A 24,140-nucleotide genomic window follows, 5' to 3' on the forward strand; every position below is an offset into this window, starting at 1 on the left:
TCCTTCGATGTCCCCCCGCATCCCTGCGGTCACCGATGCTCCTGTCACCCACGTCCCTCTGGCCGTGGGGGGCTGGAGATGGGCGACGAGGCTCAAGGCGGCTGCGGGGGGACGCCGGGGACGGTGGGGCATCGAGCGTAGCGGAAACCGGGGGGGGGGGGGCAGGGAGGGGACCCCGTTCCCCACTGGTACATGTGGGGACCGTGCTCGGGCTGGCTTGCCTTGAGATGCGTGGGTGCAGTTGTCACCCCACGGCCGGTGACGGCATCCCTCGGGGACAGCAGAATCTTTTGGGGGCACGCGGCACCCCTTTGGGGACACGGAGCATCCCTAGAGGGCCTGGCTGGCTGCTCCGGCAGGCGCGAGGGTGGCACCCGAACGCACCCTTTTGGGGTGTCCGTCCCCTCCCTAAGGGTGTCCCCAAATTGCCGGCAGCCCCTGGGCGCCGGAGGGACCCTGGGGCTCCCTGGCGTGTCCCCCCGGCAAGGCAGGATGGGGCCCTGGGTGCTTCGGCGTGCCGGGAAGGATGGCAGCGGGTGCTGGCGGCGGATGCTGCTGACTCAGGACCTTCCCAAATGGTTCCTATTTTTATGCCGGGGCCGGTAATATTTAGCCCCGGGATCAAAAGCAGCTGGAGGGAGCTGGGTGATGCCGCTCGGCGGGTGCTGCCGGCGTGAGGCGTGAGTCACCGGCGATTTTTGGCAGCGCCAGGCAGGGGCGGCCACACCCCCCCCCCAGGGGTTGGGTTTGGGGTGCTGGGGGCTGAGCCCCCCACCCCGTCTTGGCAAGCCTCCGGCTGGATGCTGGGGCTGGGGGTTGCCCTTCCTCATCCTCGCCGGGTGTGTGGTCGAGGGGTGCTCGGGGGTGATGCTTTTTGGGGTGCTGAGGAGGGGGGCTGGGTGATGCTGGGGAGGGGGGGGGAGTCTGGGCTGGGTTGGGGTGCCGGGAAGCCCTCCCGCCTTCCTCCCTTGCCCACCCCACCATCCTCCTCCTCCTCCTCCTCCTCTCGCTAGTCCTAAATTCGGTTGCCACGGCAACCATGTCAACCACTTTCCAGCTTCCCCGTGATGGTTTGAGGAGGGGAGGGAAGAGGGGAGCCAAGGGAAGGGGGGGGGCGGTGGGCGAGGGCTGCATGCCACCGAGGGGGGGGACACAACAAGGGACCGGGGACATCGCCCTGAGATCGGGGCTTGGGGTGACGCTTCCCAGATGGTTTTTTTCCCCGCTGGGTCCCGTCTGGCGAGCGGGGGCCGGTGCCAGCCCGGTGTATGCCAAGGGGTCAGGGCTGGGGGTCCTGCCCTGGGAAAGGGGGGTTCGATTGCAGCCCCCCCCCCAGCTCCGAGCAGGTGGGGGGGTACCCCCAAAATTCAGTGCCTGTCTGCAGCCATCCTGCTTGTGCCAGGGCCCCGCCGGTACCTGGGATGCCAGTAGCTGCACAGCTTGGAGGGGGGGTGTGATTTATTCCCAGACACCCCCTTCTTCTTCCTTTTTTCTCTTCCTGCCCCCCCCTCGCTCCGTAATCTCTTTATTCCTGGGCTAAGCCTGGTTCCCAATGGTTTTAAAGGCAGATTTGCCTGTAGCTATATAGGACAGGGTGTAAAGCCGGGCGGCTGTGCGGGTGGGTGTGTAACGCCAGCGCTGGCATCACCCCGCGGCGGGTGGGCGCCCGGCTGTGTCGTGTCCCCCCCCGGGAACGTGCTGCGCCGGCACGGAGCCGCGGTGCCGCCGGAGGGGGGGAAAGCAGGCGAGGTGTAATTACCCCAGCGGGAGTTTGGCCCGCGATGAAAGCGGGGTAACCGCTGCCGCCATGCAGTCATCCCCCCCCCCGGCATCCCTCCTCCCGGCACCTCCAGAACCCTGATGCCCGGGGGTCCCTGGGATGCTGCGGGTATCGCTCACCTCCAAACCCACGCCAGGGTTTTTTTTGGGGGGGGGGGAGCAGGTGCTTCTTTTCTCTACGGTATATGTACCCCCCCTCCCTTTCCTTTTCCTTGGCACCGGTTGGCAGCACCTGCCAGGGACGCTCCTCCTTGGCACGGCATCGCGGCACGTGCGCGGGCACCGCCGGCGGCAGCCACGCTCGAGGCACCGACGGCAGCCGGGGGGGGGGACGACCAGGGCCAGCCCTGCCCCGAGCCTGGCAGCAGGGTGCATATTTCTCCCCCCCTTACCCCCACCTTCCCATTTTATTATTAATTTTTAACTTTATTTCCCGATCGCCGCACTTAATTAAACGCAGGCGCCTCTTGCCATGAGCTGACGCGGGGTATTTATTACACCAAATGTCGACGGGAAGGATGCTCCCCCACCGCAACACCCCTCCGATGGATTCTTTCGCCGGCGTTAAAAGCAGGGGGGGTGACACCCCAACCCATCCCACCCCCCCGCGAGGGGCTTTGCGGGGGAAGGATGCTGCATTTCTGCATCACCAAGCTTTCTCCTTCCCCCCTTCTTTTAATAATAACGCTTTAAAGATGTTTGACATCTGTAACAAACAGCTGGCATCCTGTTATGGAAGAATGTCCTTTTATTTCGGAGCAGGTTGAACTGTCATTAATAGTATAATTAGGTGATTATCGGCGTACAGCAGAAAACTGCTTAATTGCACAGCCAGCTTTGCGAGGATCCCCGGCTCCTTTATTGCTGGATTTGTTTTAGCCGCCTGAATTTTTTCGTGCTGTGTTGTTGTTTTTTTCCACGTTGATTATTATTTTTTAATGCGCGTGGCAGCTGGGGGAGTGTGGCAGCACCGGCAGCGCCGGGGGACACACACGCACACACACATGCGGGGGCTGGCACTGGTGTCCCCCCCCGTGTGTGTGTCCCCCAGATCCCCAGGGGATTTATTTTTAACCCCATGAGCGCTCAAGTTGGTGAAGGGGGTCTCAGAGGTGGGTTGGTGGGGTTTTGCTGGCTGCAGCACCCATGGGTGGGAGCACCTGTGGGTAGGAGCACCCACGGGTGGGAGCTGACCGGGTGCGGAGTTATTCGAGGGAAAAAAAGGAGATGTCTTTGTTAGCGGCACCCTGCCATCGGCTCTCGGTGGGGAGCAGAGCCACGGCACCGCTCGGCGCGGGGCAGGAGGGCACCCATCGTGCTGGGGAGCCTTCACCCACCCTTGCCCACCCTGGCAGGCTGGGACCCTCCTCTTCGGGCACCGAGCCCCTCTCCATCCCCACGGCGCATGGGGCACGCACGTGGCTCGCTGCGGCACTCAAGCGGCTGCGATGGAGTCGGTCCATCCCCATCCCCGTCCCCATTCCCATCCCCGGGATGCGGCGTTTTGGGGGCAGAGCAGATTTTTTGGCGCCCGCCAGACAATAGCGCTTTGTATCTCCCCCCGGTGCCGCCAAACACACTTGTTAGCGCCACAGCTTTGTGCTGTAAATTTCCATGGAGTAATTACGTCTTAATTTATGATAATCCCGAGCGGGCGGTGGAGGGGGGCAAGCGCTAGTCAAGTTTGGAAGTTGCCTGCCGGGGCCCGGGGTCTCCCGTGGTTGACGCCGACCATGAACTTCTCCATCTCGGATGGGGAGAGCAGCGTCCCCGAGCGGGGACCGGGGCTGTTCCCGGGGGAATGGGGAGCGAGGCCACATGGGAGTCGGGTATTGGTCCCAGTTTGCGGAGCAGGAGTGTCCCCAGCGCGATGGCCGGTGATGCTGCCCATCCCACCACCCACCCGGGAGCTCAGGACCCCATGGGTGTGTGGGCTGGGGTCATCCTGGGATGATGCCGGCATGCCGTGCCATGTCCCGGTGCTGGTTCTCCCAAGCAGGAGGGAACGTCTCCCTTCCCGCAAGCCCTCAGCACCACTCCGTCATGGGGCCGGACCCTTCCCCCTTCCCACCGCTGAATGGCTCATCCCGCCTTTGTCTGGAGGGCTTATTACTGGCAAAATAGAGGCTCTTTTCCCTCGGCCTTCCCAGCGGGCAAATTAGACGCTTTGGCAATTTTCGAGGAGGATGATGGGGAGGGGAGGAAGGCTCTCGTTGCCCGGTGGAGGATCCCAGCGCCAGGCAGGGTGCTGGCACTCTCTGGCAAGGGTGTGGGGTGGGAAGCGAGGGGCTCCCGATGTCCCCTCCAAAGCCATCGAGGCACCGCCGAGAGCTGCCTTGGGAATCCCGTGGGATTTGGGGAGCGTTTCATACACGCCCTGTGGAGGGAGGCAGGTTTGGGGGATGCGTGCCCGGTGCCACCGAGCATCCCCCGCGGAGCTGGGAGGGTGCTGGCACCCACGCGTCCCACCACCCGTTGCTGACGGGGGCTGTGGGTGCCGTGGGCACCCTGTCCCGTGCTCCAGGGTGGATTTTGTCCCCGGAGAGGGGTAAAAGCCCGGGGCTGCGCCCGCTGCACCTGCAGCTGGGTCCCTGTTGGGAGGCAGTGTGCACCCACTGACATTTGCCAAGCGTAAAAATTCAATTAATTCCAGCAGGCAGATTAAATATAAGTGAATTTTAATAATTTGCTCGAAAGGCTGAGGATTACTGTAGGCAAAAAGGGAAGATGCTGCGCAAGCGGGGGCACCGGCCAGCCTCCTTGGCACCGGCCTGTGGGATCGCCGGTGCTAATCACCCTAAATCCCGGCGTGGGAAGCGGGGTCCGCTCGCCTCGGCACCAAACAGTGCCATACACGATTCCTCTGGACCTGGGTTTTGGTTGACCTTCCCCTGTGATGAATGTGCCGGAGCTGTCCCAGCGGTGCTGGCAGCGGTGCTGTGCCCGTCCTCGGCACAGTCCGGCTCCACGGGCATCGCTGCTGCTTCAGACCCTCCTCACTGGTGCCCGTTTCTTGGGGGACTTTGTGGAAACGGTGAGACCCATCCAAGTGGCGGTGGGACCCTGGGTTGTCCCTTGGGGACCCCATGGCACAGCGCAAGGGGACCCCGGGGTCCCGGGTGAGGAGCACGCCAAGGTCTCCCCAAGACCTCCGCAGCATCTTGTAACTAAAAAGCCGGTGACGTGGGGCACCGATTGCTAGCAGATGGTGCCGGTATTAGGAAAATGAAAATACATGCAGTAAATTTGCCGTTTGCCAGCGTTAATTTCTTATCCCAAGGTAAAACCTTCCCTCTGGCCCATGCTGGGCCATCTGCACGGTCATAAACCACGGGGCTGCGATGTGTGTGGGGGGACCCCGGGAGCGCGGGGGAGACCCCCCGTTCCGCCCGGACCCCCGGCTTTGCCGGCAGCACAGTGGGATTGATGGAGATTGCCCGTGACCTTTGCTAGGACACGAGGTATTACCATTAATACTTCTGTATTTCCGGAGTTCGCGCCATGCATAAATCTCATATCAAGCTGGGCGGGCAGAGTAATCTGCCAGGCGGCGTTATTAATACCCGTTATTAATACCCGTTATTAATACCCATCACCCCCGGAGCCCTTCGTTAGCTGCTCACGGATGGGGCGAGGGATGGGGGCTGCGCCGTGTAACAGCCCCCCACCACCCCCCCAGCACCTTTTTGGGGTGCAGCCAGGGCGGGCGCTGGGAAATCCCCGGCACTGGCTGAGTCACCGGCTGCTTTCCGCCGGTGGCGGGGGGGGGCCCCCTGCGGGCACCCACCCTCATCATGCTGGGGGGGCAGTTTTTACTTATGGACCCCCCTTGGCTCTGCTGGAGGGGGTCAGAAGCACCTCGAAGGCAAGCTGGGGGGTGGCAGGAGGCATCCCCTCGCCTTGCCCTGGCACCTCCTAACTCTGGCCCATAGCCCCCAGCTCGTCTGGGTCCTGGCCCCCCCACCCCTGCCTGCAGCCCCCTGCCCTGCCTCTGCCCCCCCCCTGCCCCGCCAGGACCTGCCCTGTGCAAGATCCAGCCTGCGTGAAACTCTAATCTCCAATTTTATTCGCTCGGCTCCAGCCGATTTGCATAATCCACATAATCACCCCGGTTTTAATTGCCCACAACTCTGCAGAAAGATCATGTGGTTAAGTGGTAAATCATAATTAGATAAATAATTGGCTTGGCCGCAGCAAGCTGCTTTGTTATACCTGCCATCTGCTGGGCAAGGGCTTCTCGCACCGAGAACAATGCGCCGCTGACGGCAAATCCTGCGCTGCCCGCGGCAGGGCTGCGCCGAGCTGCCGGCGTGGGGACACGGGCCGGGGATGGGGACGAGGGACGTGGACGGGAGGGCACTGCCCGTTCCCGGCCTGTGCCATGCCCGGTAGCACCATGCAAGGTTTGGCGGCACCGTGCAACGCCTGGCTCTGACTCACGCGTTGCCCAACGGCACCGTGCAATACACGGCGGCACCATGCAACGTCCAGCGGCACCGTGGAATGCCCAACGGCACCGTGCAGTGCCTGGCAGCACCATGCAGCGCCTAGCCCTGTCCCACACCATGCCAAATGGCACGGTTCAATGCCCGGCAGGACCGCGCAGTGCCCAGCGGCACAGTGCAATGCCCAGCAGCACCGTGCAGTGCCCAGCAGCACCATGCAATGCCCAGCAGCACCGTGCAGTGCCCAGCAGCACCGTGCAGTGCCCGACAGCACCGTGCAGTGCCCGGCGGCACAGTGCAATGCCCAGCAGCACCATGCAGCACACAACAGTACCATGCAATGCTTGGCAGCACCACGCAGTGCTTGGCAGCACCATGCAGTGCCCAGCAGCACCATGTAATGCCTAGCAGCACCGTGCAGTGCCCAGCAGCACCGTGCAATGCCTGGCAGCACCGTGCAGCGCACAACAGTACCATGCAATGCTTGGCAGCACCGTGCAGTGCCCAGCAGCACCATGTAATGCCTAGCAGCACCATGCGATGCCCGGCAGCACCGTGCAGTGCCCGGCAGCTCCATCCCACACGGTGCCCGGCAGCCCCCCGCAATGCCCGGCAGCTCCATCCCACACGGTGCCCGGCAGCCCCGTGCAGTGCCTAGCTCTCTCCCATGGGATGCCCGGCAGCCCCCAGCGGTGCTGCGTGATGCCTGGCACCCATCCGTACCCCCTACAAGAGGAGGGGTGGGAGCTGTACCCCGCTTCCCCCAAAGTAGGGGGGGCTGGCACCCGGATCCGGGCAGCGGGAGCCGAGAGGAGCCACTGTCCCAACCTGGATGCTGCAGAGAGGGGCTGGGGGGCCAGCAGCATCCTTTGGGCACAGGCACTTTATTTTTTGAAGCCCCCAGCTGGCACAGGAGGTGGAGGCCGAGTCTTGGATGGGGCAGAAATGGGGAAGAAAGTTGCTTTGAAGCAAATCTTTCACCGACATGATTTCCCGTGGGCTTAGAAAACACCCGGGGCTGGTTGGGCTGAGCGTGGAAAGGCAAGGAAGGGAGAAAAATAATCCTGCATCATGCTGGCCCTGGCCCCTCCCCGGCGCTGCGCCCTCCAAACGAGCTCTTATTAGTTTGCTTGTTGTTGTTTGCCAGATCAATGGTCCATGGAGGAGTGATCGATGGAGACCCAGCCGGCTAATAGTGCCGCACGCTTGGACGCTTAGTGCCGTGCTGGGCTCCTTGGGGAGCCCCAAATCCCGTCCCTCGCCGGCAAGGTGCTCCTCGCCCCGGGGGACCCATCCGGACCCCTCCAAGGGTGCTGGCAAGGTGGGGGATGCTCCCGGGATGGGTCCTGAGCTCTGCCCCGAGGACCCTAAAACTGAACAGAGGCTGCGCCTGCATCTCGCCATCCCTGGGAACACTTGGGAACACCACGCGTGGCCACCTCCCTTCGTTTGGGCTGTGTGCCGGGTGGTGGGGAAGGGAGGGCAGGAGCTCGGTCTCCGATCGATCGATTAATTAATTAATGGAGCGTGTCGTAGGTGAGGCGGCAGAGCTGTTTGAAGGAGGGGGGGGTGGAAGATGTGCCACGGCTCGGCAGGAGATCCCCAGCAGAGGTGGTCCCCGCTGCCTGTCCCCTGCCCGCTGGCTCTCGAGGGGGTGTCGGGGTGCGTGGGGGGGGGATGATGGGCACACGCTTGCCCCCGGCCTCCTGCCCTCCCTCCTGCCCGCGCAGGCAGCCGCCGGGGCCCTGCCTGCTGCATTCAGGCAGCGCGAGGGGGGACTTGACAATGCGAGGCCATTAGCATTGAAAATCCATGCAAAGCAGCTGTTCCCGCTCGGAGCGTGCAGCTGGATGCGGTTCCGGAGCGGGAGCCGAGGGCGCCGAGAGAGAGAGGGAGGAAAAGGCTTGGGGACCTCGTGCCATAGAGCGTCACCCCAAATTCCATTGGGGACCCATCCAGAGCCAGCGTGGAGGAGCCGAGGTCCTGCGCGGTGGGTGCGGATCCGTCCCGGGGGAGGATGCAGGATGCTCATCTCTCCCCGCTCCCTCGGCCTCCCGCCGTGCTGGGTTTTTTTCCGCTCCATTTGCCAGGGGCTGGAGCTGCTGCCTGATCGTATTTGGTAATAAATTATTAGTTCCAGCGCTCGGGAGCCCGGGAGCTCAAAATAGCTGCTTTTAAAGCAGGCGGCTGGTGCAGGTTGAGTTCAATGGCAATCTGCTCTGAAGGGCACTTCATGCTCATTAGGGGCCTTTCAAGGTGCTGGGGAGAAGCGGGGGGGGGGCCCGAAACCAAGGTGCTAAACCTGCCCGCATCGCATTTCCCGGCAGCTGCCTGCGGCGGGGACGGGGAAGCAGCGGAGGGCAGCCGGCAGCAGTACCGAGTCCCCCTGCCCGCACCAATCCGGGGAGGATCTCAGGGTTTTGGGGTGCTGGGAGCCCCGTTCCTGCCCTGGCACTGCCCGCTCCTGCCTGCCCGCGGCGGCTGCCGGCGTGTTTATTTGTCTCCAGCCCCACCAGGCAGCCAGACTGGTTCTGCTCTCGCTGCCGGAGGAGGCTCCCGCTGCCAAAAAACCCGCCAGCGTCATCAGGAGCAGATGGAGAGAAGATGGCACGCTCCCAGCTCCCAGCTCCCAGCCCTGCGCAAGGGGATGCGGGGGGCCGGGGTTGGAGGGGGGGGGGGGAACACAAGGGACCAGGCAGGGACACCCCCCTGTCCCCACCGGGAGCCGAGGGCTTGGGGGTCCTGCACCGTCAGGGATGCCAACGCCGCGGCTGGTGCCACGCGTGGCACCGCAGGAAGGGGTGCCAGGATGCGGGGGTGGCACGGGGAAGGGTGAGGGGGTCACGGCGATGGCCTTGCCGTCCCTTCCTCCTCCTCCTCCTCCTCCTCCTCGTCCCACCAGGCAGGGACCTGCCTGCTCCTGTGGGCAGGCAGCCAGCAGGCACCGGGAACGCCAGACACTCCCTGCGCCGCTGTGCCCGCGCAGATGCCGCGGGAGGGACGCGGACAAGGGTGGCACGTCGCCCGGTCCCCAACCTCCTCCGTGGCCTCAGCAGGGGACCCAGGAGACCCCCCCACACACCCCAGCCTTGATTTGGCAAGGGGGGGGTGTGCAGGAGTGAAGGCAGCAAGCGGTGCCCGAGGGCAGGTACGTGGGGGGGCTGCCAGCTCCTCTCCCTGCACACCCCCATAGGAGTGGGGGCAACGGAGGGGCAGCCTGCCCCGTTTCGGGGTTCGGCTCCCCACCCCGGTGAGGCAACCGCTGGCGTGACCCCAGGGCCGCTGCCGAGCTCTGAATTTGACCTGTTTTTCCACACGGATCTGCCTGCTGGGAAAAGCAGCCGGGGAGGGGTGGGAGGAGGGCGAGAGCCGGTTGGGGGGAGACCCCACCTTGCCGTGGGGTGGCATGGCATCCCCAGCCACCACCGGGACACCGGCACCCGCAGAGGTGAGCGGTACCCACGCCGCGCCGGTGACGGGATGCCGGAGGGACCGCGGGCGCCATCCCCACACGGATGCTCTCGGCCGCCGCGGCGTGCCTCAGTTTCCCCAGCTGGCAATTCTCCCGCGGAGCAACCCAGGGATGCCCGGACAGACGGACGCCACCTCCGTCGGGGCAAGGCGGGTGAGCGGCGCTGCTCGGGCCCCAGCCGGGGCGGAGGCGCCGATTTTATCACCGGGCAGGAGCGGCAAAACTGGTTTGGAGCGCAGCTGGGGCAGCGGCACAAGCTCGAGTTAGCGAGCCAGCGCCGAGGAGGGGGTTGGGGGAAACGTGAGCTCTCCGCACGCTTTCCCGGCGAGCTGCTGGCTCGGAGCTGCCCCGCGCTCGCCCGGCAAATCCCAGTGGGATCATGAGTTTGTTGGGAGGCGTTTGGGGCCGTGGAGATCAGCTGAGCATCACACGGGTGATGCTCCGTCGCCAGCCCCCGTGCCCTGGCGAGCGTGCGTGAGTGTGCTAATCCTCGCCGGCTGGTTAGGAAAGCGTTTCCAACCTTGGATTGGGGCTGGGGGGGGGCGGGTTATGCCGGGGTTAATAGCTGGGGAGAAGCTGGGGGGGCACGGGGAGGTGCAGGGCTGTTTTTGGGGGGTGCAGGGCTGTGCTAAGGGGATGCCAAGGCAGCGCCTGGGGGATGAAGGGCTGTGCCCAAGGGATGCAGGGTTGTGCCTGAGGGATGCAGGGTTGTGCCTGAGGGATGCAGGGTTGTGCCGGGGGGATGTGGGGCAGTGCCTGGGGGGCACAGGGCTGTGCCCAGGGGATACCACTGGGATGCTGCAGCCCCCTGGGATAGCGCCTGGATGCATGGTGCTGCAGGCAGAGCCCGGTACCCTGCTCTCCGGGGGGGGGTACCCAGGCACTTATCCGGGGGGGTCCGCGGGCCGGTGCAAAGCCCGGGGGTGCCCAGGCCAGGCTGGCGCGACGGGTTGGCTTCCCAGCTGTTCTGGTAATGAATTTACATGAGCCGAGTGTGTCGACAAGGCGGCAGTCAATGGCTGAGAGCACCGGAGTTAATAAATGCTTGTATAATGAGGGCAGAGGGGAGCGCGCGCCGCCGCGCCGGCCGCCTCTCCTGGGGCCGGGGGGCAAAGATTAATCAACGCTGAGTGGCACTCGCGGCCCCCCCGCCCCGGCTCCCACGACGCCCGCCGCTTTGCCCAGGCACCCTCTGCCGCGGGATGTTCCGGAGGTCTCCGGCATCGCCGGTGCCTCGAGCTGCCATCAGTCCTGCTGGGAGCTGGGGGGGGCTGCCCCTTGGCCCCCCCACCGCCCGCCTGCCCACCTGGGAGTGGGGCTAATTTTAGGCTGGTGTTAATGAAGCTGCTCATTTGGAAGTCTATTTTAAGGGCCCTGACATCAGCAGTTGCTGTTTTGGGAGATGGAGAGCCCTGGAGTGGCCGGCTGTGATAGCTGGGGGGGGGCACAGGGTGGGCTGCACCCTGCCACTCACAGCACCCGAACCCCCACCCTTAGGGGCTACTGTGCCCTATAGAACCTCTGTGCTTTCGGGTGCAACGATGGGGACTCGGGGGTGCCGTGGTGCAGATTTGAAGGTGCGGTGGGGGGGATTTGGGGGTGCAGTGGTGAGGATTTGAAAGTGCAGGGGAGGGGGATTTGGGGGTGCAGTGGTGGGCACCCAGGGATGCAATACTGGGGATCTGAGGGTGCAGTGGTGGGGATTTTGGGGGTGCAATGGTGGCGATTAGGGGTGCAGCGGTGGTGCTTTGGGTTTTGGCAGCACCACGTGAGTCAGGGGGCTGCGCCCTTCCCCATCACCTCCATCAGGACACTGAAGTCCCCGTAACCCCCCCAAAACACCCTCTCCCTTCCCAGGGGGCTCTGCTGAGCCCCTCCACACCGTTATCTGGGAGCGGTCCGGTCTGCGGGATTGCTGGGGCCATGGGACAGCTGCTGGCCCCTGCGTCGCCTTATTTTCCGTGGGCGAGCTCGCTTTTTTAGATAAGCTGCCATGCCATAAGCGTGCGGGGCTCGCGCCCGCCCGCTCACTTCCCCCCCCCCCATGGCATGAACTCAGGATGTATTTTGGTGTGGGGTGGTGAACCAGAAGGAAGGTCTTGCTTGTCCTGCCGGTTGTTCCCTGCTCCCGTGGGGATTTGGGGATCCTCTCTCCCCGCGTCCCCGTCTAACGTGGGCTGCTCTTGTTCGCAGGCATGAGCCATGAGCCGAAGTCGCCGTCCCTAGGAATGCTCTCCACCGCCACCCGCACCACTGCCACCGTCAGCCCCCTCACCCCCTCGCCGCTCAACGGCTCCATCGTCCCCAATGGCAGCCCGGCAGCCAGCAGCACTTTGTCCGTCCAGGCAGCACCTTCCTCCAGCTTCGCCGCTGCTCTCCGCAAGCTCGCCAAGCAAGCCGAGGAGCCCAGAGGTAGGGGACGATGGTGGGGACGGGGTCCGGGGGGATGCTGAGCATCAGCGCCCTTCCCCGCCGCCACCACCCAGGAGCCGGCGGACAGCGTTTTCTTGCCATTTCCCGAGCTAATGTCTTTCCCTGGCGTTGCGTCTCAAGAGGGCAGTTCAGAAATTCAATTCAGCCGGAGTAATCCAAATGCTGTATCACTTGCCGTACCCTGGGAGAAAGCCTGGGAGAGCGCAGTGCGGGGGGACCTGTCCCTCCCTGCCCCCCCAGCCCTGCTCCCTCCCACCATACTTCACCAAAATGCCATTTTTTCCAGAGGCTCCTCAAATCTGTTCCTTCCCCAGCCAAACTGCCCGGCTAAACAGCAAATTTGAGTGCCCCCAGGGAGGTCCCTGTCCCTTGTCACCCTGTGATGGCCTGGCTGCCACATCCTCCATCGCACCCCCTGTCTCTGCTCGGGCGCGGGGTGCAGCTCGCCATGGGGGGTGTGAGCTGCTGTCGCGGTGCCGGAGCACCCTGAGGTCCCTGCCGCTGCGGGAACTGTGTGCTGCAGGAATTGCCAGGGGTGTTACCGCATGTGCAGGGGGAGGCAGCTTGTCCCCGGACTGTGAAGCGTTTCACCAGGAGACTGCAGGCGTCATCGATTTGCAACGAAATAGTATTTATCCCTGGTGTTTCCATTGGTGGGTGTTCCCTGTTGGGTTATTGCCCACCGCCTGGGCACTTTGGTCCCTGGGGAGGATGCCCGACCCTTTGCAAGATGTTTTTTTGCAAGGCCCTGTTTGCAAGGTCTTTTTGGAAGGCCCTTTTTGGAAGATCCTTTTTGGAAGATCCTTTTTGGAAGGCCCTTTTTGGAAGATCCTTTTTGGAAGGCCCTTTTTGGAAGATCCTTTTTGGAAGGTCCTTTTTGGAAGGCCCTTTTTGGAAGATCCTTTTTGGAAGATCCTTTTTGGAAGGCCCTTTTTGGAAGATCCTTTTAGCAAAGACCCCTTTGGCAAGGCTCTTTTTGGAAGACCTTTTTTGCAAGCGCCATCTGCAAGACCCTCCTCGCAGCCCCCCGCCAGCTGTGAAATGCCCCAGCACAGCCGTGTCCGCTCTGGCATCGGCTGCTCCCGAGGAAGCACGTGGGGATGCCGGGTCCCAGTGACACCAAAAGGACCAAGTCTTGGTGATCCTTCAGCCTCGCTGGGAGCTCCTGGTTCTCCCTGGCTGCCTCCTCCAGAGCTCATCTGCTTCCTTTGGGGCGTTCGCTTGGGTTTGGGGGAATATTTTACCTTTTATTCCCCCCACAGCCCCTGGCTTGTGCTCCCGCCATCCTGCTCAGCCCATCCGAAGGGACGTCAGCAGGTTTTGGCATGGATTTCGTGGTGCTGGAGAGAAGCAGCCGCATTCCCTTTGGATTTCCCCTTAATGACTGCATAGTTTGTTTGCAAAAAAACCCCCGTCCTCACCCATCTGGGTGCCCAAAGTGGCTCATCGCTGAGGTTTTGAATAGGCGTGGGTATGGGTGCCTGTCGGGAATGGGGTTTCTCTCCATGCTGTGGTTTTTAGCCCCAGGCAATGAAGTGCTTTGCCCCCAAATCCTCACCCCACTCCCCATCCCACAATGGGAGATGCTCCGCCGTGGCAGATGCAGCCGATGGGGCGATGCCAACCGGGTCCGCCCAGGATCGCCGGCTTTTTTACTGGCTTTATGGGCTGGCAGTTGTGCCATGGCCGGGGCATCTGTAGGGACATCCCGCTCCCCGACAGCATCCCCAGCTGCAGGGGCTCATCCTGACCGACTCCATCCCAGCAAAGCCCCAAGAAGCCACCGAAGCCATTGCCTGGCCAGGGGCTCCTGCCTCCCGTCCTACCCCGGGCTGTCTGCAGGGTGGGTTTTATTCCCCCCCCCCCCCCTTCCTTTCATTTTTCCCCCCTCCTCCTTCAGGGTCTCAGCTGTTAATTACATTTGCCTGTCAGCCCGGGCTGCTAATCTGCTATCGCCGAGCGGAAAGCGGGAGGTCAGAAAACAAAGGTGACACCATCACACTGTGCCTCTTGTCATCTCCAATCCAGATTAGTTTCATTGACTAACTCCTGGCTGAATACCACCAGTTAATTATAACGATCACAAACCCTCCCGTTTAAAGCCACACAGCGAGAATTAAGGTTCTGAAGTAAGACTTTAGCTTCATTAATTGCCGGGCTCATTGTGATGGTATTGATTGTTAACGCTATCGCGTGGTGAGTAATGGCTTCCCAGCTCAGAGGGGATTAGGCTGCTAATTGTTGTTGGCCTTGCGCTGACAAGATAGACTTCAGTGGGTGTCAAATCCGTATCGGCGGCCTCCTTTGTCGCGGGCAGCCTTTCTCTTTCCCCGAGTCTTGCCACTCTTGAAATGAAAGCGATTCGGAGCGACTCGGGAATAATTAATAAGGCAGGGCGGCCGGCAGCGGGCTGCTCCGCTTGGCCTCTCTGCTCCGCCGAGCATCCTTCTGGCTGCCTGGGGATGCTCGTGCTTCCCTGCGGCATTCCTGGCTCCCTCCCGGCGTTAACCTTGGCGCCGGGGTGGGGAGGGTGAGCGCGGTGAGGAGCGCGTGGGGCTTTCGGACGGGGATGGAGATGACGGGTTGCAGCCTCGCAGGGCGAGGAGCTGCTTTGGCGCGCTCAGGGGAGCCAGCTCGTGTGCTTCCAGGGCGAGGAGCCGGCTTGCACGCTCGGGGGAGCCCGGCTTGCACGCTCGAAGGGCGAGGAGACACCTTGTACACACAGGGGAGCTGGCTTGCATGCTTGCAGGGCAAAGAGCTGGCTTGCACGCTCCGGGGAGCCAAATGGCACGCTTGCAGGGCAAGGAGCCGGCGTGCACGCTCAGGGGAGCCGGCTTGCACGCTCAGGGGGGACAAGGCCCCTTCTCGGTGCCAGGCTCAGTGCCAGATTGGGGAGCATCCTCACCTCTCGGCTGGCATCCTGCGGCGACCACGGGCCACCCCTCGGTGGCCAGTAGCTGGTCCCTGCCGGCATGGCGGAAACCTTCCCTTGGCCCAGACTGGTGGGAGCAGGGTTTCAGGGGGTAGGAGCGCCCCCCCGCCCCAAGCTGCCTGGCTGGGTTTTAGGAGCGGGCGATGTGCCGCAGAGCAGATGCTGGGTGCCGCGTGCCCTAGTTAATGTTGAATTTGTATTTCTGCTCCAGCTCTGCTTTTCTACCCACATCGCACTCCCCGCTTTAATTCCATTTTTATTTTTCCCTTGGAAATATCGCCAGCATCCCCAGGGTGGGTATAATTTAAAGTACAGATGTATTATGCAAATAAAGCCAAAGCCTTGCCCAAGGGTTACAGGGAGTGACTCCTTCATCCCAGCGTCTCCGACTGCCCTGGCTTGCGCGCAGCGACTTTTGCAGCCGGATTAAGGAGTCTGCGGGTTCGGCTAGAGAAGGTGCGGCCGCCCGGGGTTGGCATCGCATCGGTGTCACTCGTGCCAAGGCGAGCAGCACGGTCAGGGCTCGCTGCGCCCATGAAAGGCTTTACCAGAGCTGGGGGGGTTGGCAGTCCCTACTAGATGGGAGCAAGAGGGTGCCCGTCCCACCATGTAGGGCAAAGCCTTTTAGCACCGGAGGGAACCTGCCTTGGGACAGGGCTCCCTGGGACCCCCCAGGATGGGAGGACAGGGGTCCAGCCCAGGGGGCTGGAGGGATGCCGACTGCCTTGCGTGCATCCCTGTGCCCCATCCCTGGTCCCTGCAGCGGGGCATCCCACCGGGGATGGCGTGGGATGCTTCAGCTCGTTTGGAGGGCGGTTTCAGCCTTTTTCCCCCACTTATTTTAATTTTTAATTTAATTTCAGGGTCCTCGATAAGCAGCGAGTCGTCCCCGGTCTCCTCGCCGGCCACCAACCACAGCTCCCCCGCCAGCACGCCCAAGCGCGGCCCCATGGGTCCCATCATCGTGCCCCCGGGGGGGCACAGCGTGCCCAGCACGCCGCCCGTCGTCACCATCGCCCCCACGAAGACGGTCAACGGGGTCTGGAGGAGCGAGGGCAGACAGGTATGGACGTGTTTGGGGGGGGGGTCCCCCCCCCCCCCCCCCCCTCAAAGGATGAAGGGTGTGGGATGCCATGCATGGCACTGAACGTGCCAACTTTGGTTCGAGATGCCAGGGGGGCTGCCCCCCATTTTGTCCCTTCTCCTCCCCACCATGTCCCTGGGCTGCCGTCATCCCCGGGCTGCCATCGTCCCCGGGGTTGCCATCCGGAGGGGAGCGCGAGGAAGAAGGAGGGGTGGGGGGAGCAGCTAATTAAGAAGCATCGTTAGTGGTTCTTCTCTCCTCCGCACGCTACAAGCAGATTCCCGGGGGGATTATGCCACTTGGAAAGACTAATTAAACCACAAAGCGGAGAGGCAATGGGAGGGGATGAGAAACGCCGAGGGCGGCGGGGGGAGAAAAATAAATTGAACCGCGATCCCCGGGCGCTCGGAGGGGAGCATGGGGTATCTGGGTGCTCCCCCCCCCCCCGTGTCCCCCCACCGTGTCCCCCCCCATGTCGCCTCCTCCCCAGTGACCCCTGCAGCACGGGGGTTAACCGAGCGTGGGTTATTGTCTGGCAGAGCTGCGCTCGCAGCGTGACGCCCCGAGACGGGGAGGTAATTAGAGCAGAGCTTGGCACGCACAATAAGCCTTAATGCAGGCAGTGGAGGCGGCAGGGCGAAGGCGGGGGGGACGGGACGCCCTTTGTGCCGGCCACGGTGACCTTGGGACCATCCCCGATGGCCAAGGACCTGCGACCTGCCCCAGAGGGTCTGGGGACTGGGACTGGATGGGTGGGGGGATACGGGGGGCTGCCACCGTCCTCCTCCTCTAGCCGCTAAACGGAGAAGATGCAATGAAAAATAATGATTTTTAAACCCAACCTTGCCTTGCCGGAGGTCACCCCCCTAACTGCCAGGGACCCTGCGGGTCACCCTAAGGGGTCCCCCCTTGCCAGGGGGTCCCTTCCCCAGCAGGCGTGGGTGCCAGGAGGGAGCGACCTTCATCCTGGTGCTGGGAATGGGGAGCTGATGGAAGACGGCTGAGGCCCCGCGGCGGGGTGGGGGGGTGCTGATGCTGGCCTGTCCGTGGGGCCGGGGAGGGGGATGCTGGGCTGACCCCTGGTTTATGGCGGCTATCAAAGGGCTGCTGGATTTCCACTGGCCGTGTCTGTATCCTCCCCGGATGATTAATAGCTCTGGAGAACAAAGCGGCCCGTAAATCTCCAGGCAGGTAACGTGTGTCCTGCTGTCAGCGCTGCCCCGGCTTTGGCACCCCCTCTCCCACCAGTGCCCCCCCCGGTGTACCTCCCCTTGGACCCTCAAGCCCCTCCAGCCCACCCTTCAACAGCCTGGATGCGGGAGGATGCTCCGGTGGATGCATCCTCCCCTGGGTACCGGTACCAGCCGGCGACCCCATGGGCATGGTGGAGATCCACCGAGGGTCTTGGGGTGGGGACACAGCAGGGACCCCCCCCCACCTCCATTCCCTCACGGGGTCCCTGCCACCCCCCTAACGCCCAGCTCGGCGTTTTCTCCCTCTTTGCCTTCCAGCAAGAAGCAGGGTCACGAGGAAGCAGCAGCAGCGGCGGCCGCGAGCGCCTGATTTCGGAGCCCCCCCTCGCCCAGGAGAAAGCAGGGGGCCCCGCCGTCCCCTCCCACCTCCTGGGGACACCCTACTCCTTCGGGCTGCCCCACAGCTCCGTGGTCCAGGACTCCCGCTTCCCGCCTCTCAAGTGAGTCCGGCGGCAATGGATGGAGCGGGGTGGGGAGGGGGGGGTCTCTCAGGATGCAGGCGTCCCCTGTGAGCTCTGGTCCCACCGAGCATCCTGGGGTGAGGTGACATCTCCTTAGGGGGGACAGGGCGGGATGGTGACCATCTCCCCGCTTCCCCAGCCTGCAGCGGCCGGTCCACCACGTGGTGCCTCCCAGCGCCGTCACCGAGGATTACCTGCGCAGTTTTCGTCCCTACCACACCGCCGAGGACCTCCGCATGTCCTCCCTGCCGCCCCTCGGACTGGATCCGGCCGCCGCCGCCGCTTACTACCACCCCAGCTACCTGACGCATCACCCCTTCCCGCACCCCGCCTTCAGGTGGGCATCGCCACGCTCGGACCTGGGGGTCCCTGGGGGATGCCGGTAGCTGGAGGACGAGCCTTGGGGGCTGCGGAGGTTGGAGCCTGAGCCGGGGAGGACGGTTGGGCTGCCCTGAGGGCATTTTGGGGGGGGGGGGTGTCTCCGAACCCCTCTCCCAGCAGAAGGCAGCCCCTGTCCAGCCTGGGATCACTCCCGGGAGGTCAGGGAGGGAAATTGGGGGTTTCTTTCCTCCGCTGAGCATCCCCGTCTCCCCAGGATGGACGAGTCGTACTGCCTGTCGGCGCTGCGGTCCCCCTTCTACCCGCTGCCGGCGCCGGGCTCGCTGCCGCCCCTGCACCCCTCGGCCATGCACCTGCATCTTTCGGGGGTACGGTACCCCCCCGAGCTCTCGCACTCCTCCCTCTCCGCCCTGCAGTCCGAGCGCATCTCCAGCCTCGCCGCCGAGAGGTACGGGGGGGACGATGGCCGGGGACGGGGGGGGAAAGACAGGGCACCCCGGCAGGGGATGCTAACAGGCGCCTGGGGGTTGTTTGGGGGGTGGTGGTTTTTTTTTCGGCTTTTCTTTGCAGGCTGCAAATGGACGAGGAGCTGCGGCAGAGGGAGCGAGAGCGCGAGCGCGAGCGGGAGAAGGAGCGGGAGCGAGAAGCCGACCGGGAGCGGGAGAAGGAGCGCGAACGGGAGCGGGAACGCGAGAAGGAGCTGGAGCGCGAGCGGGAGAAGGAGCGGGAACGGGAGCTGGAGAGGCAGCGGGAGCGCGCCCGGGAGAAGGAGCTGAGCATGGTGAAAGCCATGGAGGGGCCCTTCCTCCCCGTGGCCGAGCTGCATGGGCTGCGGGGGCACCCGGCCGAGGAGCGGGGCAAGCCGGTGGAGCCGCTGGCGCCCAGCAGAGCAGGTAACGTCCCCACAGGTGACACTGGGTCCTGGGGGGGGGGCCCGCCGCCTTCGGCGCAGCTTGCCACGCTCCCCTTTTCCCCTCCAGATGGCAAAGCTGAGGGGGTCGGTGGCCCCGGGAGGTGGCTGGAGATGGATGGAGCCGGGCTCTCCCGGCTGCCAGCTCGCTTTTTTGCCAAAAGCCCAGCTGCCGCGGCTCTCGGAGAGGCGGCACGGTGCCTGTGCCATCTGACTTCGGTCCGGGGCGGCAACGCGCCCGGTGCCGCGGCACGCCTGGCAGCTGGGCTGGCACCGAGCGGGCAGACCCCTCGTGCCCTGCGGGCAGGGGAGCGCCGGGCTCTGGCTCCCACAGCTCCGGGTGCCTCCCACCTGCGGGGATGCTCGGTGGGGGGGCCTTGAGCACCCCAAAATACCCCGATGGCCAACAGTTGGCCACAGGTAGCCCCCCCCCCTTTCCATGCCCTAACTCTCCGGCACCCCTTTTCCAACCCAGAGAAGCTCAAGGACTCGGTGCTGCCGACGCCAAAGCCCATCCAGCACCCGCTGCACCAGCCGCCGGCCTCCCACCACCCCGTACCCAGCCTCATCCCCAACCACAACGTGTTCCCGCTGCCGGGGAGCAGCGCGGCCACGGCGCTGCTCATCCACCGCACCAACGAGGAGGAGAAGTGGCTGGCCCGGCAGCGCCGGCTGCGCCAGGAGAAGGAAGATCGGCAATCCCAAGTCTCGGAATTTCGGCAACAAGTGCTGGAGCAGCACCTTGACATGGGGCGCACCCCGAGCCAGCCCGAGCCGGACCATCGGCCGGAGCATCCCAGGTAGGGATGCTGCCAGCCCCGCTCCCTAAAACCTATTTGCATTTTCCCACATCGCGGCCATCCCTGCTGTAATCTCTATAGGATTTTTTCTCCCCCTCCGTCACCCCACAGCTGTGCTGGCCCCGTTAGCTGGTTCTGTCGCCCCCCCAGCCATTAGGTAGCCGTCATCCCATAGCCTTGCCCCTCGCTCCTTGCACATCCCGCCGTGATCGGCCGGCGCCAGCAGGTCCCCGTCACGCAGTGCCAGCCAGGCCGGCTGCGCTGGCAGCGCCGGGCTTCGCCGGTGCCCGACATCTGCGCGGCGGCAGGCGACGAGCCCGGGAGGTGGCCGGGGGCCAGCGGCGAGCGGCCAGGTGCTGCCCAGGCACCCGGCACCGCTAATTGCGGCTCCCCGCCGTGCAAGCGGACCCAGGCGAATGGATGTCCCGTTTTGGGGAAAGGGGGGGCACCTGCCCTGAACCTGGGCGATTTTTGGGGGCGGGGGGGGGGCAGAGGAGCGTGCCTGCATCCCCTGATTGACAGGGGCTTGCTCACCCCCATCACTGAGTGCTTAAGCAGCGCGGGCTCATCCAGCCGGCTCTGCCGCCAGCTCCCTTTGTTATTTTTGGGTATCCAGGGGATTAGCGCGGCTCATCGAGGATAATAAGGAGCGGATCGCGGGGCGGCACAAAGGCGAGTGCCCGCCGCAGCCTCTTTTTCCCCATCCCCTCCTCCCACCCCAAACCGGAGAGGAGACAGCAAGGTCACCCCGAACCACCTGCAACCGGGGGATACTCCATCCTCATTCTCCTCCCCATCCTGGAGCTGCCCGCATCCAGCGTGGAGGGAAAGGCACCGATCCCCGGCAGGGCAGGCGATGCTTTGCCGCCGGTGGTGACACGGTGCCGGGGCGGCGGATGGCGTCGCTGAGCTGAACTCGTTGCTCCGTGCATGGAGGTCCGGGGCGCTGGAGCAGAAAAGCGTTAAATGCACAGCTTGGGCGCATGAAATATTTATCCCGCTAACGGGCTGGCTCCGGCCCCGGCTGTCGGAGGAGGGTTGCACCGGGGTGCTTGCCCTTGCTGCGGGGAGAGCAGGGATGTGCCAGGACCGATGGGCTCTGCTGTCCCCATGGTGGGCAGCAGTGGGGGGGCGCAGGGTTGAGCCTGGGGTCCCCTGCTCGGCACCCCGGGGATGCAGCCACATCCCTGCTCAACCTGCCCGGGAGCAGCCTTAACTCTGCCCCTCCATCCCTCGGGGTGGTGGCACAGGAGGGGACGAGCGTGGCAGCCCCATGTGCATAAACCCCTCCATGTGGCTCTAACCAGCGTGTTTCTCCCCCAAAAGCGGCCCGGTACCGGGGTGCGGCTGGCTCTCCCGGCAGCGGTGCCAGCTCCTCACCTCTCTGGTCCTCTCCTCTCCCCACAGGTCGGGATCGAGCCGCCACGAGCCAAGTGGCCGGGAGCCAGGGCAGCACTTCGGCGGACCCCCGCCGCTCATCTCCCCCAAGCCCCAGCACCACCCCGTCACCACGTCCCTCTGGAACCCCGTCTCGCTGATGGAGAGCCCCCCCGAGCCCCCCCGGCGCCTCCCCGAGCCCCATGCCCTCCACGGCCACCCGGCCCCCTTCGAGCCCAGCCGTCAGGGCATCCCGCTGGTGAAGGTGGAGAGGGTCTTCTGCCCCGAGAAGCTGGAGGAGGGGGCGAGGAAGAGGGATGCTCTGGAGAAATATCCCCCAGCACGGGAGCCCGGCGCCCCGGAGCACGGGGGCTTCACCCACGCTCCCTTCCTAGCTGAGCTGGAAAAATCCACGCAGAGCATCCTAAGCCAGCAAAGACCCCCAGCCGCCCCCTTCGTCGAGGCCACCAAGCCCAGCTCGCCCTACCGGCCCCCCCCTCCCCGCGCCCAGGACCCCATGTACATCTACGACGAGTTTGTGCAGCAGCATCGCAGGCTGGTCAGCAAACTTGACCTGGAGGAGCGCCGGCGGAGGGAAGCCCGCGAAAAAGGTGAGACGCCGGGTTTGCACCGCGCCGAGGAACACCCCCCCCCCCCCCACTGCCCCACCGGCACCGGGATTTGGCGGGGGCGGGGGCGGCTGGTGGGTCTCCTGGGGATGCCAGCAGCCCGCGATGCAAATGCTCCCACAAGCCAAGCGGCTCCGTAAATCCTCCGCTCTAGACATGCCCAATTAATAAATGATGAGCTGAGGCTAATAAGCGGGCTTTAAATATTAATGGGACTGCGCGAGTGGGGATAAGAACAGCGGTGAGGAGGAGACGGAGTGCTTGGTGGGGGGGGGGGCACAAGCGGTGCCATCTCCCCTCCAGCAGGGATGAGGGGGCCTCGGCCACAGCCTCCCCACCGGCCGTGCCCCTTTAACCCGCCTGTTGAGCCCCTGCCACCCATCCCAAAGTGATGCTGAGCCACGCAGGGGTGGGCGATGCCCTCCAGGGTCCCACAGCTGGCAGAGCGGGGGACGGGGCTCTTTTGGGTTACACCCCTTGCCCCCCTGGGACCCACGTTGGACCCCCACCAGCATCCCACCTTGCTGCACCAGCACCCTGCTGCATCCCCGTCCCGAGGAGGGTCCCAGCAGGTTTCCCAGCAGTTCCCTGGGGTCTCCGCCGTCTCCCCAGTCTCACGCCAGCCTCTCCCCATCCCCAGGTTACTATTACGACCTGGACGACTCCTGCGACGACAGTGACGAGGAGGAGGTGCGGGCCCATCTCCGCTGCGTGGCTGAGCAGCCCCCGCTGAAGCTGGACACGTCCTCCGAGGTACAGCTGGCACTCGCTGTCCCCTGTCCCCCCCTTGTCCCCCAGGGGAGCAGCCCCTCCTCGGCCACCAGCTCCCAGTGCCGCGGTGCAGCCACCGTTCCCAGTCGGCTGCAGAGGCACCAGCGGGTCAGGGATGGGGATGGAGATGAGGATGAGGATGGGGACCGGTCTGGGGGTGACCCTGCTCTGCTCTCCCCCTCGGTGCCCCAGAAGCTGGAGTTCCTGCAGCTCTTCGGCCTCACCACGCAGCAACAGAAGGAGGAATTGCTGAGCCAGAAGCGGCGCAAACGCCGGCGGATGCTGCGGGAGAGGAGCCCCTCGCCGCCGACGGTGCAGAACAAGCGCCGCACGCCCTCCCCGCGCCTCCCGCTCTCCACCCGCTACAGCCCCGACGAGATGAACAACAGCCCCAACTTCGAGGAGAAGAAGCGCTTCCTCACCATCTTCAACCTCACGCACATCAGCGCCGAGAAGAGGAAAGGTAAAACAGCCATGGTCCGTGCACGCTCGGGGTCAGCTCTGGCTCAGGGGGTCCCCGCTCCCTGGTTTGGGGGGTGCCGTGGGGCTGGGGGGGACGGTCCCGCCTGGGGCCGTGAGCTTGCTCTGCTGAGCAGAGGCTACACTAAACCTCAGCTTCCCATGCCGCAGACAAGGAGAAGCTGGTAGAGATGCTCCAGGCCATGAAGCAGAAGACCACGCCGGCCGCCGTGGTGGTGAAGAGCTCCCCACGGGACAGTCCCAGTGGCCCTGCCATCGGTAAGCATCCCTGATCCTTCCCCGGCTCTCGGCTCGGGAGCATCCCCTGCCTGGCACGATGCGGGGGGCACGGTTTTGCCTTGGGGGGGGGACACGGAGCCCTGCCGGCAGCCGACTCTGCTCTTCCTCTGCCCAAAGAGCCGCTGGTGCCGCCGCTCCCACTGGATCCGGATAAACCCGTGGGCATCGCTGTCTCCGTGCCGGAGGTGCAGAAGACGGTGGAGCCCAGCAGGTTAGACCAGCTGAGACCCCAGGAGCTACCGAGGGCTAAGGAATCGGCCACCGCGCTGGCAGAGAAGCCCCGGCTGAGCGATGGGCATCCCGGGAAGAAGGCACTCAGCATCCTCAGCTACGTCAGGGGTCCCCTTCCCAAGGACATCCCGGTGCCGCTGTCCCACAGCATGAACGGCAAGAGCAAGCCTTGGGAGCCCTTCATCGCCGAGGAGTTCGCCCATCAGTTCCACGAGTCGGTGCTGCAGTCCACCCAGAAGGCATTGCAGAAGCACAAAGGTAAGGGCAGGGATGTGGGGAGCAGGCTGGGTACCATGGGGGGGCGTAACATCCCTGTGGGGTGGGAGACCCCTTCGTCCCCCCACTGGGGTTCAGCACCACCAAGGGCGCAAAATCTACTGACCACCTCGTTGCTGGAACATCCCAGAAGCTCATCGATGAAGATAAATATAAGGTTTTGGGATAATATGGCTCCATTCCCCCCAA

General features: G+C 64.3%; 1 protein-coding gene across 4 annotated transcripts in view; it reads left to right on the plus strand.

Moving 5' to 3' along the window:
- Positions 1-24,140, plus strand: part of GSE1 (Gse1 coiled-coil protein) — a 30,359-nt gene that overhangs the window by 4,653 nt on the left and 1,566 nt on the right. For 2 of the 4 annotated variants that reach the window (XM_010579619.1, XM_010579617.1), the window contains exons 2-13: positions 11,890-12,108; positions 15,925-16,124; positions 17,657-17,838; positions 17,999-18,196; positions 18,455-18,646; positions 18,769-19,091; positions 19,584-19,908; positions 21,316-21,896; positions 22,555-22,667; positions 22,878-23,148; positions 23,301-23,423; positions 23,562-23,933. In XM_010579619.1, coding sequence (XP_010577921.1) covers positions 11,892-12,108; positions 15,925-16,124; positions 17,657-17,838; positions 17,999-18,196; positions 18,455-18,646; positions 18,769-19,091; positions 19,584-19,908; positions 21,316-21,896; positions 22,555-22,667; positions 22,878-23,148; positions 23,301-23,423; positions 23,562-23,933 — 3,097 coding nt within the window. In that variant the 5' untranslated portion in view covers positions 11,890-11,891. Of the gene's footprint in view, positions 1-11,889; positions 12,109-15,345; positions 15,518-15,924; positions 16,125-17,656; positions 17,839-17,998; positions 18,197-18,454; positions 18,647-18,768; positions 19,092-19,583; positions 19,909-21,315; positions 21,897-22,554; positions 22,668-22,877; positions 23,149-23,300; positions 23,424-23,561; positions 23,934-24,140 lie in introns of those variants that run through there. The other 2 variants (XM_010579618.1, XM_010579620.1) reach the window with 2 other exon arrangements.

This window comes from Haliaeetus leucocephalus, unplaced genomic scaffold (assembly GCF_000737465.1).
Source record: "Haliaeetus leucocephalus isolate CR32 unplaced genomic scaffold, Haliaeetus_leucocephalus-4.0 Scaffold668, whole genome shotgun sequence".
Taxonomy (NCBI): Eukaryota; Metazoa; Chordata; class Aves; order Accipitriformes; family Accipitridae; genus Haliaeetus; species Haliaeetus leucocephalus.